General features: G+C 33.2%; 1 protein-coding gene across 1 annotated transcript; it reads right to left on the bottom strand.

The window, feature by feature from the left end:
* Positions 1 to 5887: 5887 nt before the first annotated feature.
* LOC149550418 (putative 38.1 kDa protein) lies at positions 5888 to 11021 on the bottom strand. The gene is made up of 9 exons (XM_089793437.1): positions 10481 to 11021; positions 9691 to 9746; positions 8353 to 8461; positions 8120 to 8230; positions 7627 to 7814; positions 7114 to 7176; positions 6824 to 6983; positions 6387 to 6455; positions 5888 to 6254 (listed from the first exon to the last, which is right to left on the bottom strand). The coding sequence occupies exons 1-9, from the start codon at positions 10616 to 10618 to the stop codon at positions 6138 to 6140; spliced, it is 1011 nt and encodes a 336-aa protein (XP_089649563.1). The 5' UTR covers positions 10619 to 11021; the 3' UTR covers positions 5888 to 6137.
* Between the last annotated feature and the right edge of the window lie 1747 nt (positions 11022 to 12768).

Below are 12768 nucleotides of genomic sequence, written 5' to 3'. Positions count from 1 at the left end.
ATTGAAAATAATCATCCATCACCAAATGATAAATCCATGTCACTACTAAATTTATCTCCCATTCAAATGTGTATCCAATCTTTCTAGGTATATTGGTAACCATCTCCTAATTAAAGTTCTTAATGTACCCAACACAATCAAGTAAATCAATTCCAAGTTGTCCCAAAGGGAAGTGTTAAACCACAATCTCCAAACTGATAATATATAATACTACACATTTTTTGTCAGTAGAACCAAATATGTTGAACTCTTATAGCAATACAAAGACAAAATCCAAGAGCTTAACATGACATTAAGAACCATTGTGAAAGATGATCCATCTTCTAAAAAAAGACTGTCCATATATCAATGCATGCTACATTATCAAAAGCTTAGATCCCATATATTTAAATAGAGAAGATAGAACATATAATGTAATGATATAAAGATCCCATTGATAGTGAAACCAAGTTATAAATTGCATCATGATAAATATCATCGCCAAAAATCCATTGAAAGGGAATAAAGTTTCCCATGCACCATGATCTTTTGTTAAGATTCAAATGAACAACTATAACATGTACTCCAAAAAAATGCTTATCTTACTATAATCAACATACCAATGTAATAAGATGATCAACAACAAGGATTATCAAGCCATGTCCACATTATAACATTAAAAAAAAATTCACATATATGCTATTGAAGGAGAAATAAATAGTCAGAAGTCCATTCCTCAAATAATTGAAAGATTTAGCTACACATGAGGATGAAGCATATTACAAATAGTCAGGTATAACATGTGGATTTCCAAGACTAGAAAACTAAACCAATGCTAGATCTTATTCACCAATGTGGGTACCATAGACCAATAATAATTCTCAAATAAACTATGTAAACATGTAACTACCTTCATCCAAAAAATATGTTCATATAATCCTAGAACTGATTTACATACCACAAAATAGAGGTACCATGTAAAACCTACAAAACTATCTCTATAAATCTAAAATCCACTTCAACAACCAAACATTCACATCAAATATGTCATCTAAACAATGGAATAAAAATAATCTTCAAAACCATAGCTTTTAGAAATAGGAAAATTGCAAAACGTTATCAAGTTGTCCAAGAGAATTCAAGTCATAAAATAACCAATTCCACAATTCATAAGAAACCAATGGCTGGTTCCAATGCTTTCACGTGCTTTCACGTAAGCAAGGGGTGGACCATAAACCCAACATAAGCACTCCATAATGCATTCCAAATAGTAGGCTTGTTGACATGTGAATTCAAGGCTAAAAGCACATAACCAATATACGTACCTCTTCAGTACACATGACCACGTGGAAAAGTAATAGAACCACCATGCAAGATAAGAGTAACATGTTTTTAAAATGAAGCTCCAAATCACTATGATGCAAGAAGCAAACACAAGATCAACTCCATAAAACACAACATCCTCAATAATATATAAGAGCCCAACATAGATCTTATTGGATATATCTATTTCACGTGCCATGGATTCCAATATCACAAATATGAAAAACAATGTTAACATACACAAATTAAATTTTAATCCACATGCAACCAACAATTTACAATTCCTTTTAATAGATTTCCACTAGTTTTTTTGGTTAGTAAGTCAAAATTAAGGAATGCCCTAAACTAGAATGTCATGAATACTTCACATTCAAGAACATCCAAGTTCATGCAAGTAAATGCATTTCACATGCATGCAAACCCTTGAAGATCTGATACCAAATATTGGGAAATTATTGAATTATATAATATCTAATCCAACAAAGGTATTGGTGAGATACAATAATTATATTCTACTATAAAATTTTGTGATAGTATGAAACTTTGAAAATTATTATTTTTAAATATGTCGTATGAAAATTATTATGTTTCAGATGTGAAGATAAAGTTGTACATAAGAATGTAACACAACAAATCTATGTTAAAGAAAGACATCATATCATAAAAGATGCAGTGAATTCTCAAAAGGAGAGAGACAAGAGGGATACCATACTAAGATTCCAAATGGGTTCTCCTAGATACCAAATATGCATAGGATTATATACATTAGTAAAGAAACATGCAAATAAAGGGAGAAAATGAATCCCTCACAAGAATAGATGCAAAAGATTATCCCTTCCCTCTAGTTAAAAGAAACAAGGAGAAGAACCTAGTGAGCTTCTCTCAAACTCATTATATGGCATAATGGAGAGAAATGCAATAGGGGTTAGTAATGATAATCATATTTATGAAGGAGAAACAAAATGTCTCGTGTATAAGAAAATTCACCATTTTCAACATTGTCATAAATGTATAAGAGAAAATCATCACAGTCACAAAGTAAATGTGTATTATTATAATGAGGACATGAAAACCTATTAATAGAATCTTTCATAAAAAAATTGAAAGTACATTTTAAGTTTAGTCAGAAGATGGTTATATACTCTCTTAGCTAAAGCTTGATAGGTGTCATGAGGAGGTAGAGACCAGGTTGGTAAAGAAGATGAAGGAGAGGTCATGGTGGAGTGGATGTGAGAGGAAAATTATGAAGGGGAAAAAAATATACCACATTTGTGTCTTTGTTGAGGAGGATTAACAAGAACTTTGATTCCATGTTCATTAATACCAAGTCTCAAACCTTTGTAGCCTTTTTGAGAAGTTAAGTTATAACTCTTAGTACAAGTAGCTTCAAGAGTATATGGAGAAAGCGATTTATCTTGGGATGAATAAGAAAATGTAGTAATGGATGAATAGTAGGAAGAATATTATCTTTAGGGTGAGTAGGCTTATCCATTATATGTGTCAGAGAAGAAGGTTCATCTAAGAAAGATTTAATAGTTAGATCATGAACAATACTTTGAAGATGTAGAAAAGTTTGAGGATTGCGAGGGGATTGATCTTGAGCACTAGGTATAGGATCAAGAGGGTGAACATAAAGTTTGTTAACATAATCCCTTATGTGATCTAGAATAAGGAAACCGCATGAGATGCTAATAATATGTTTGAAATATGCCTTATTAGGAAACCTTGTAAATTAGTTAATCTCATTATACCATATGCAAGAAATCCATATTGTAAGGATATGAATATCATAAAATACAAGAAACTCTCATGTACACCACAAGTATGATAAAGAAAATCAAGAATAAAAGTGATCTTAAAAATGAGGACACACCAATCCATTTTAGAGAGTTCCATGTTGATAAACATAAAAGTAAATCTCCAAAATGTAATGCTCATAGAGGATCAAATCAACGAGCTAAAAATACACTATGATGCAAAGAAGTTCTAACACTAATATCAAAAAGGTATAGAGTGTGAAAATGTCAGGTTCAAAAAAATGTAATGAGGTGAACCAATGAGAAGAGAGATCTAGATAAATAGCAAATCTAGCACCATGTAACCAATTGAAGAAATATTATGAGTTGGGTTCACCAAAATGTAATGAAGTGAAATGTGATACACTTCACTACAAATAGAGGAGGAAGATGAAGATCCCTCTACAAGGAAAACCCAATTGGTACAAAGGGGAAGTATCAATGTGTGATCCCCTTGGTATAGAGGTTCCTTGGGTTTTGTTCCTCCTTTCCCTAAGAGGAGTCATAAAGTAATGAAAGATGTTAAAGTAAATGTTATGAAATGAGAAAAGAGAGATATATGCTTACCAAGATACAAACCTAAAATGGATTGTTAGACTGTAATAAAAACAAAAAATGAGCGAGATTTGGGGGCTCATGACGTTAAAATACAAATCTTGTGAATTTGAAGGTCCCAGGTCAAGACCGAACTAAAGGGTCTAGGACGAATTGGGAAGGGTCAAAGTCAAGGTTGACCTGGACCTTCTCTGCACCAATTTTCCAAATTTCAAAGCTCTAATGGAGAATAAAACTCTTACTTCACAATTTTGAATCTGCAAAGTTCGAAAACCTATGTCTATACACAAGAAAATAGGGATTTTGTAAGTGGGGAGGGGCTTTCCTTAGTCAAGCTCTGGTTGAGGAATCAACCTTAAATTGAAATATAGATAAATAAAAGAATGCTAACATGTAGTAGAAGTAAATGTGAGAATGTAGAACATTATAGCAATGTTGATGCAATTATGTTTGATATGTGATCAAAGATGTTAGTACAATAGTTTTGATTCAACACAAAAATAAACAAATAAAAGGAAATCATGCAAGATAAAACCTCATGTACGTGGATACTTGTAATTTTACCTCAAAAGAAAATATCCTCCTTAATGGCCAGCTCCATTATCTCCAATGAAGAAATAAGCTAGATTTAGGAGAAGAAATGCATGATGATAAAGATATTGAATGGTTGAACGATGAATACCTTGTTTGCTTGCTCGAGAATGATACTTGAATGCACTTTGAGAGCTTGAGGATAAAATGACCTATGAAAGAATAGCTTATATAAAAAATGAATCACTTTAGACTATATTGAATGATCAAATGAAATGAGAAGGCCTTCTTTTTATACCAATTTTGGTATCAAAATTGAAAGGGCTGACTACACAAGGTGATTGAAAATATAATACTTTGCATAGGTCCCAAGAACCAATCAAAATTGGCCTCCTGGGTAAAGGTCAACCTCAAACTTGTTGACTACACGAGGGGCAAGAAAAGATAATACTCTTCATAGGGCTCGAGAACCAATCAAAATTGGCCTCCCAGGTAAAGGTCAACCTCGACCCTTACCCAAGTTAGAGGATGACCTCAATCTTGGCCTCTACTCAAAGGTATAGACTCCAAGGTAAGGTAGTCTAAGGAATGACATTAGTTGGAGGTAAAACAATGGTAGGTGGGAAAAATGACCACTAAAACATTTAAAGCATGAATTCCTAATTGAAGAAATAAATAAAAAACTATGCATAGAAATTGATGTCAACTTAGAGATTTGAGAAATAATGAGAGGGAGAAAAAATATTGATTTAAGTGGTTAAATGCAATAGGAGGTCCTAATGTACCCAACCACTCTAAGGAGGACTAAAAGGTCTTACAAAGAAAGTGTTCACTTGTTAAGATAATACAGTTCTATTAATAAAATTATATATAAATTTCTTCTTTATTAATATTAAAAAATTGTCTACTTAACTGTAAAGATTCTACAAATTCTGTGTGATCAATTGAGATAATAACTTTCTATGATGCTTGTTGAAGGTGATCTTTGTGATTCAGACTTGTATGAAGTAATGTCAATAATATAAATATTATTCTGAAATGTTTTTTGTCTCTGCAAGTATTTGTATAAGGCAGAATTGCTTAAAGGAGTAGATTGTATATAATTTGTGTGTCCTTTAACTACAACCACACCTTATATAAATACCGTAACCAAAGGGCATGTCCCTTGAAGGGACATGACCCTATCTAGGTCGGTCCACAACTACATCCTCATAATCGACGCTCAAAGGAGGCATTGGTTAGTAAATAGATTTAACTAAGATTAACTTTAAGGTTAATACTAAAACACAATCATCTCAAGAAGTCATCGATCATGCCTAGACAAGGAGTTGTGTGTGTGTGTGTGTGTGTGTGTGTGTGTGTGTGTGTGTTTATAAGGTATTACAAGAAAGATAAGATATGTACGATCTGCACAATCAGATTAATATGATGATCAAAATTACATTTTTAACATTAACAACTTATTTTCACATATATCAAAAAAACATAAATATATAAAGAATAATTTTGTATCATTACATATTTATCTTAGACTTGCATTATTTTTAAATTTTTTGGATATGACAAAATACTTTTATCTATACTTTATTCTTATTATTTTATAAAGAAAATAAATATTTATATATTTACTAATAATTTGAAATGAAATCATGATGATATTAGAAATAGAAAATGTATATAACAAATCTGAGATTTTAACATACTTCTTTTAAAAGTTTATCTCTATTAAACAATTTTTTTAATTAATATTATATATTTCCAATTGAAAATATATTTTATTATTTTCATTAGAATACAAGATACAATGATTTTGAGAAGTTTTGATGTTGAGGAACCTCAATGGCTCCACTACTTAATAAGGGCAAAGGTGAATTTCCCTTTCAGTATCTTCCACTTCTCTTCCATTCCATCCATCCATGAAAGAATGGGAAATGGGGTCGGTTAAATCAGGTGTCAAGCGAAAGTTGCAACGGGTATACCTTCCCGTTTATCTTTCCTCCACTCCCATGGTTTTTGTGGATTGGATGAAGCCCATAATCCAACACGAGCAGCTTGGGCCTCTTTTTGCCACTGTAAAATCAAATAAGAAAAAATTAGAATAATGATCATAGTCGATAAACTCAACAAACAGAGTTGAAAATAAAAAAGTATAGTAATCAATTGATCAAGGCAAACAAATTATGTGAGAACAATTTTCCTTGCCTTGGCAAACTCTGGACGCTGATCATATTGTGAATAGTGCCATGCGAATCCCCTTTTCAAAAGTACTTCCTATAGATAGATTCAAAGGAGGGAAGAAATCCATTAAAATTAGTGTATCATAAAAAGAAAATGGATTTTTCAGATCATATTGCGTGATTCATAATGAAGCTATTATTAAAGACAATTGAAGATTACACTTTGTGATCATCATGAAGAAATTGAACTTCCATCTGATATCAAAGGCGATTGTAGATCATACTTTGTGATTCATAACCGAAAAAAATTGACATTTTAACAATAGATCACATCACAAAGTCTGACCCAAGATATTGATTTGCTTAGTTCCATCGAAACACAATCTGAAACAGAAAAGCAAATATTTGACACTAAACTATTATAAATAATCCAAAATACTTGAAAGTTTCTTCATTCTTCACCTGAACAAAAATATTTCCACAGTAAACATCTCCTACAGAGCGAGCATAGCGATCCTGTTCATAGACTAGTACGCGCAAACTTTTCCCTTCAATTAGATTGAGCAATGCTTCCTTTGCTTCCTTGCCATAAGGCATTTTGCTCTCTGGTGCATCCACTCCCCTGCAATTATGGAGGATTTACATTTAGAACTGCCATTATAACTCAAGAAGAAAAATGCCATCGTCTTACACTCCTTGGGTCAGGTACATAAAAAATAGATACAAAGCTCAAAAACTCTCTGAACATTAACCTTAATCGAATTCGATATTTGCGAGCTAGAATATCATCACTATTTCTGGCTCCATCAAATACCCTGTTAGAAAATAAAAAATTGTTAGTCAAACGTTTTTTTTTAACAATCTATGAATCAATTGAAGTTTTTTTCCGGATTCGGTTATATGTTAGCTGATACAAAATCTATCACTCGATCGAATCTAAGAACAACTAAAGTTATTAGTTGCTGTAATATCTTGAACTTTCAAACAAAACAAAGAAGGATTCATGAGATTCTGATCAATGGTATTTTAAGGGCTAGTAAGGTTTAAGTCTTAGTAAGGCTTAAGTCTCGGTTCTACAGTATATTAATTGGTAAATATAGACAATGAGAAAATTAAACTGATATATAGTAATTGGAAGGGAATAGATGAGATTCAATTTTTTATTTTTGCATGACTTAGGCTTGTATAATATAACACAAGGAGGGAACTTTCATGAAGAAATCATATAGGCAATTTCAAAGCTTTGTAAGAAATTGAAACCAAACCTATATCCTGCATCTGCAATTTGATTCTGTAATGCATCAGCTCTAACATAATCCCTCCTTGTTCGAGCTTCACGCCTTTCCAATGCTGCTTTCTGTACTAAGGCTGGAAGCTGTGAAGATTCTCTGGGGTTCCTTGTATCCACATATACTGTGATTGTGTCACCATCTGCAATAGCCCTGGCATCTACCTGTTGTGGCCAACATGTTAGTAAATGAAACACAAGGAAAGATAAATAAGAAGAAAAACTCAATTTATATTAGTGAGTAAGTTTTTACAATTCATAAGAATTTTTCAATTGTGCTGTTGGAATTGCTTGTGTATAGATGTTTTTATCAACGTTTTAGATCATATACTTTGTGATCCATCATTCCGATGAAAGAGAGAAAGCAAAAGAGAAAAATGAATCACAGAGTGTGATCCAAAATGTTGACGAAAATTTCTTTACACAATCGATTTCAGAAGCACGGCTGAAAAACTCAATTCATGTCTTACTTGAAGTGTGTGCAGTTCATATTTCACTCCCGCTGGCCAATTTTGTAGAGCCTGTTCTGGAGTTTGTGCAGATTCAGTAGGGTATGGAAGCCCATAAAATGCTAAGAGACCCTACAAAACAAGGGAATCGAGCTCTGGTTCATTTTTACTTCGTTAAGACAAATCAGAGGAAGCTGAATGTGGTAAAAATTTACATTGATGAAGGCAGATGAACCTTCGACACAATGATATACCTCAACATTGACCTTGTGATGTTTGTGTAATGCCTTGACAATAAGTATTGCTGCTTGTTCAGGATTCTTAGGAGGCTCCTCCTTCCATGCTGCTTGGATTTTATTATACCTTTTGAAAAAAACATAATTGTGTAAGTGCGAATCGTATTGAACAAGAGAAGTTGAATCGAAGATTTAAATGAGCAAAAAGTTCCAGAAAATGCAAGTGAAACAAGAAAGCCAGTTCTAATTGTAAGAGTCATCTCATCCATCTGAATGGTAAAAATTGAAGTATAAACAGTTGTTGACTTGGTGGTCAGTACTTCTTTGGAGGTGTGTGATATGACTTAACCATATTTGGTAGGTCCTCAAATCTGACATTTGTATCAGACATTGATAATTCATTCCAAAGAAACTTTATCTACCAAGTAAGTTTTCAATGCCCATATGAGAGTTAAACAAAACTTTATCTACCAAGTAAGTTTTCAATGCCCATATGAGAGTTAAACAAAAGAATGTAATTGCCATTAGCTTGAGGGTTGTTTTGGTGATTAAATCTGAGTGTAATGTCAATCGCGATAGAATTCAACCAGCGTAGAGGACATAAAATGTTTACTGTCACAAGCTGAAATATTTGATGGTACCTAAGAAACTTAGGTCTTCCAAGTCCGGTTTGAATTATTAAAATTCACCTCTAAACGGAAAGGTCAAAAGATCTAGAAGATTTTTGTAATACTGTTAAATGAAAGCTTTCATTTATAACAATGTGTAAATACGTTTAATGCAGATGTTTAAAAAATTGTTTTTTTTCACATGAAAACTCTATTAATACAATGTGTTGCCCAAGAGAATGTTGAGAGAGAAAGTGTTTTTGAGGAGCATTGTTATGCTGTTGGAATTTTTCTGGATTTAGATATCAGGGCTGATTACTGTTGGAGAGCTTTGGTTCTAAAGATTCTATTGTAATTGTTTTGTTGTTCATAATACGATTGGCTCTGGCTTTGGAGTGGTGAGTTTTTTCCAAAAAAAAAAAATTCCTATATATATATGTGATATTATGTATATATATATGTGATATTATGTATTTATCTGTTTAAATCTATTTTCTATATATATTTATCTAGTTAATGCGAAAGAGATTTGCTAATAAAAACTATCATAAAATTGTTTTATCCTCTAATTTGGGAGGAATTGAATGGCTCTGCCTGAGAACAGCAGATCTAAATCTGATCTGAGATACTTAAACGTCATAACTTTTTAATCCAAAACTCTGGAAATGATAAAAAGACTCTGAGCACATTGTACCTATTCATATCAATACATAATAACTATTAACTTCAGAGAAGCAGAAAGAAATACCATGTGGCCTGTGTTTTCTTTGAAGCCTCTACGTGCTGGCTTAATCCTTCTGGCACCTTAAACAGTACAGAAGCCTCAATATCAAAATTAACTCGTAAAATGTAATTCTGAACAAAAAAAAGTCAATAAGAAAATGAATACGCGTTTTTACTCTATCAGAAACTCAGACAAAACTTGTTTTAGATTGATATGCACAATTATATTGTTTATACAAAAACGAGCAGAGAAAAAACCGAGCCAAAAGGCATCAGATCCGGAGATAAAACTTGACAAACCAGTTTTCAAATTAATCACAGAATCATAATTTGTAGATTTTGCCATCACACCAAAAGTATGTACTAGTGGTAGAGAGGGATCTCATTAGGATATGGTCACTACGTCAACACCCCTATTTGATGGAGTCTGATACAACCATTTATCCAACACCCCTACTCATGAAGTCAGATATAACCATTTATCCCGGGGGATTTGTATCGGGCTCCATGATGTGGAGGATGTTGGCGTATTCACTATATCTCCAATGAAATCCCTCTCCACCACTAATACATACTTTTGATATAATGACGATATCTCCATAATTAAACTAATTGAATATCCAAAACTTAATAAACCAAGGGAAAGTACCCAAACAGCCAAAAACGTACCCAAATCCCAAAATTGATACAAAACCAAGGACTTGGCACAATTTCATCTTGTGGGCAAGCAATCAGATGGTCGTTAAGAGAAAATTACAACTGTAGTAACAAAAACCTAAAAAAACAAGATCTATGTTCTCAATTCTGAAGAATACCTGGCCAGTGCTTTCAAATTGAAAGAGATCACGAGCCAATGCATCGAAACCGGCTGTACCAGGACTCACACCATGACCTCCTTCAAAAACACTAGGACTGCAGCATTCCTCATACAAACGCCTCACTGCATTTCCCATGGTACTTCAGCTGTCTGGATATCACTTCTGAACTCGAGGCAATTCAATCTATATCTGTTCGTCAACGCCTATATTCAATGCACATCTATTGTGTCTATGTCTTGTGTAGAACAAAGCCAAATCCTATCCGAATTCTGAGAATTTGGGCATTCTAATATGGTTTTACATTTTACCAAAGATGATGATTCCATGCTAACCAGGTGGTCCATTTGCTACTTCATTCCTCCCTTCTCCCATACTCCACCTACTATAAAATTCTTACACGGTGTAACAAGCAAACACGGTTTCTAGCCCATCGTGGGGTATAGGATGCACCCATGGTTCTCGGATCAGTCGTGTGGCGTAGGATTCTATTACAGTTGACCGATAAAACGTCTGATTCGAAGAAGATTAACAAAGTGGTCATTGAATCTGCTGTTGGCCACTTCAAAAATATACTTTACCCCCGCCTAAAAGACAAGAGAAATTTGGATTCGAGGAGCCTCATGAGACATGTCTTCCAACATTAAAAATGTTGTTCGTTTAATTTCAAAATCTGATAATGCATATTGTTGATTTATAACTTCTATTTTGATTGAAGCTTTTTGTGGGTAGGTCTCCTTTATCGTACAAACTTCTATTTTGATTGGATATTTTTTGTGGGTAGGTCTCCTTTATCTCAAAGATGAAATCAGCAAGATCAAGACTTTGTAGGATCTATTTTGTTATTTTACATTATTTGTTCTTTCTTTTTTCATTTTGTTCAAGCTTATGATGTTGAGTTGTTACCCTTGGCTTATCCTTCCCTCATTTACTATTTTCAAATTTGGAACTCGAGATTTGTTGTTCTTAATTGCTTAGAGTCCGTTTAATTACAGGCATAGGAATAGAGATTAGGAATGCATATTGGGAATAGGAGTGGCTATTTCAATAACAACTATTTTTTGGAATGGATATAAGCTCATTTTAGAGGCAAAATGAGAATATGTATTCATATTCCCTATTCCAATTAACAAACCAAACAGAAAAAAGAAAACATATTCTAAATTTTCTATTCCTATTCCAACAACCAAACGGGCCCTAAGTCTTTATAAGTCTACGCTTAAGTTGAGTTTTCTAGTTTATCCTTGCCATTCTGGAACTTCTTGAGTCAAATAGCCTCATCTTTAGGCTTGATAGTACATAACAAAACCAAAATTATTATATTTAGCTCATCCCCAATGAAAGGTTTGTGTTGAGGCAGACTTATCCCAGTATCTAAAAAAGCTTCATCGATATCCAATTTGGTCAAATCGGAAACACCTAATGTATCATTTATATCAAACTCTCGAACATGTACCGATGTCAATGCTCAAACCGCAAGATTTAAGTTGCCCTTTAGTTTTTCGATGTCCAATGTCAATGTTCAAAACACAAGGTTCAAGATTGCCCTCTACTTTTTGGACACTCAAAGGCTTCTACACAACCCTCTTCTAGCTCACTACCTTCTATGAAAGAAGAGGAAGTTTAGTCTAGTTTGATTAGCTATAGTGCCAAAAACTATAGTATTAATAAATTTTCTCCTCCACCTTCTTGCAATGGGAATTGGCATTCAAAAAATGTTTCAAAACCTCCAAATTTAAGTAGTAATCTCTATAGATGAGTGTTTCTATGCACTCCAAACTAGAGGTTGAGACGTGTCGATGTGTATGCATCACAATTTGTGTGAAAGAGGAAAGACAATCAGGGTTCGTATCCTCCCAAATAGAGGGATTCAAATTACAATGATCTTGGATTAAATAAGTTGGGTGCATGACTATTTGTTCAAGGGGCTTGCTAGTTGTAATGAAGACTCTCTAACTAGGGTCTTTGATAAAGAGCACTAGTATAAATTAAAATAAACAATAAAAGATAGAATAGGGCTAGCAAGAAATCTACTTATACCCATCATTTCTTTTAATTCATCAAATTTCACTCTAGACATAATAGTAAATCTATAACATACATGATCATTAATTAGTATATGCTAGAGATGCCAAATCCATTTCATATCAAGAACATGGACAACACTTAATCATAGAACAAGAACATTCTAGAGAGAAGGACAACATGTTCAATGAAAATGATACAGATATTACCCAAAACCAAAGTGGTATTCAACAATAATATTAAAAGGTGATCGTGGCTTTGAA

Source organism: Cupressus sempervirens, chromosome 7 (assembly GCF_028749045.1).
Source record: "Cupressus sempervirens isolate cs-2001-9-10 chromosome 7, ASM2874904v1, whole genome shotgun sequence".
NCBI lineage: Eukaryota > Viridiplantae > Streptophyta > Pinopsida > Cupressales > Cupressaceae > Cupressus > Cupressus sempervirens.
This window is presented reverse-complemented; position numbering and strand designations above follow the sequence as displayed.

What these genes read in the sequence shown, in the direction of transcription:
- LOC149550418 (XM_089793437.1), bottom strand. Translation starts at nt 10,618, where the DNA reads ATGGGAAATGCAGTGAGGCGTTTGTATGAGGAATGCTGCAGTCCTAGT. An exon ending in ATCACAAGGTCAATGTTGAG is followed by an intron (nt 8,231 to 8,352) that starts GTATATCATTGT and finishes CTTGTTTTGTAG; the next exon opens with GGTCTCTTAGCATTTTATGG. An exon ending in AAATATCGAATTCGATTAAG is followed by an intron (nt 6,984 to 7,113) that starts GTTAATGTTCAG and finishes CCATAATTGCAG; the next exon opens with GGGAGTGGATGCACCAGAGA.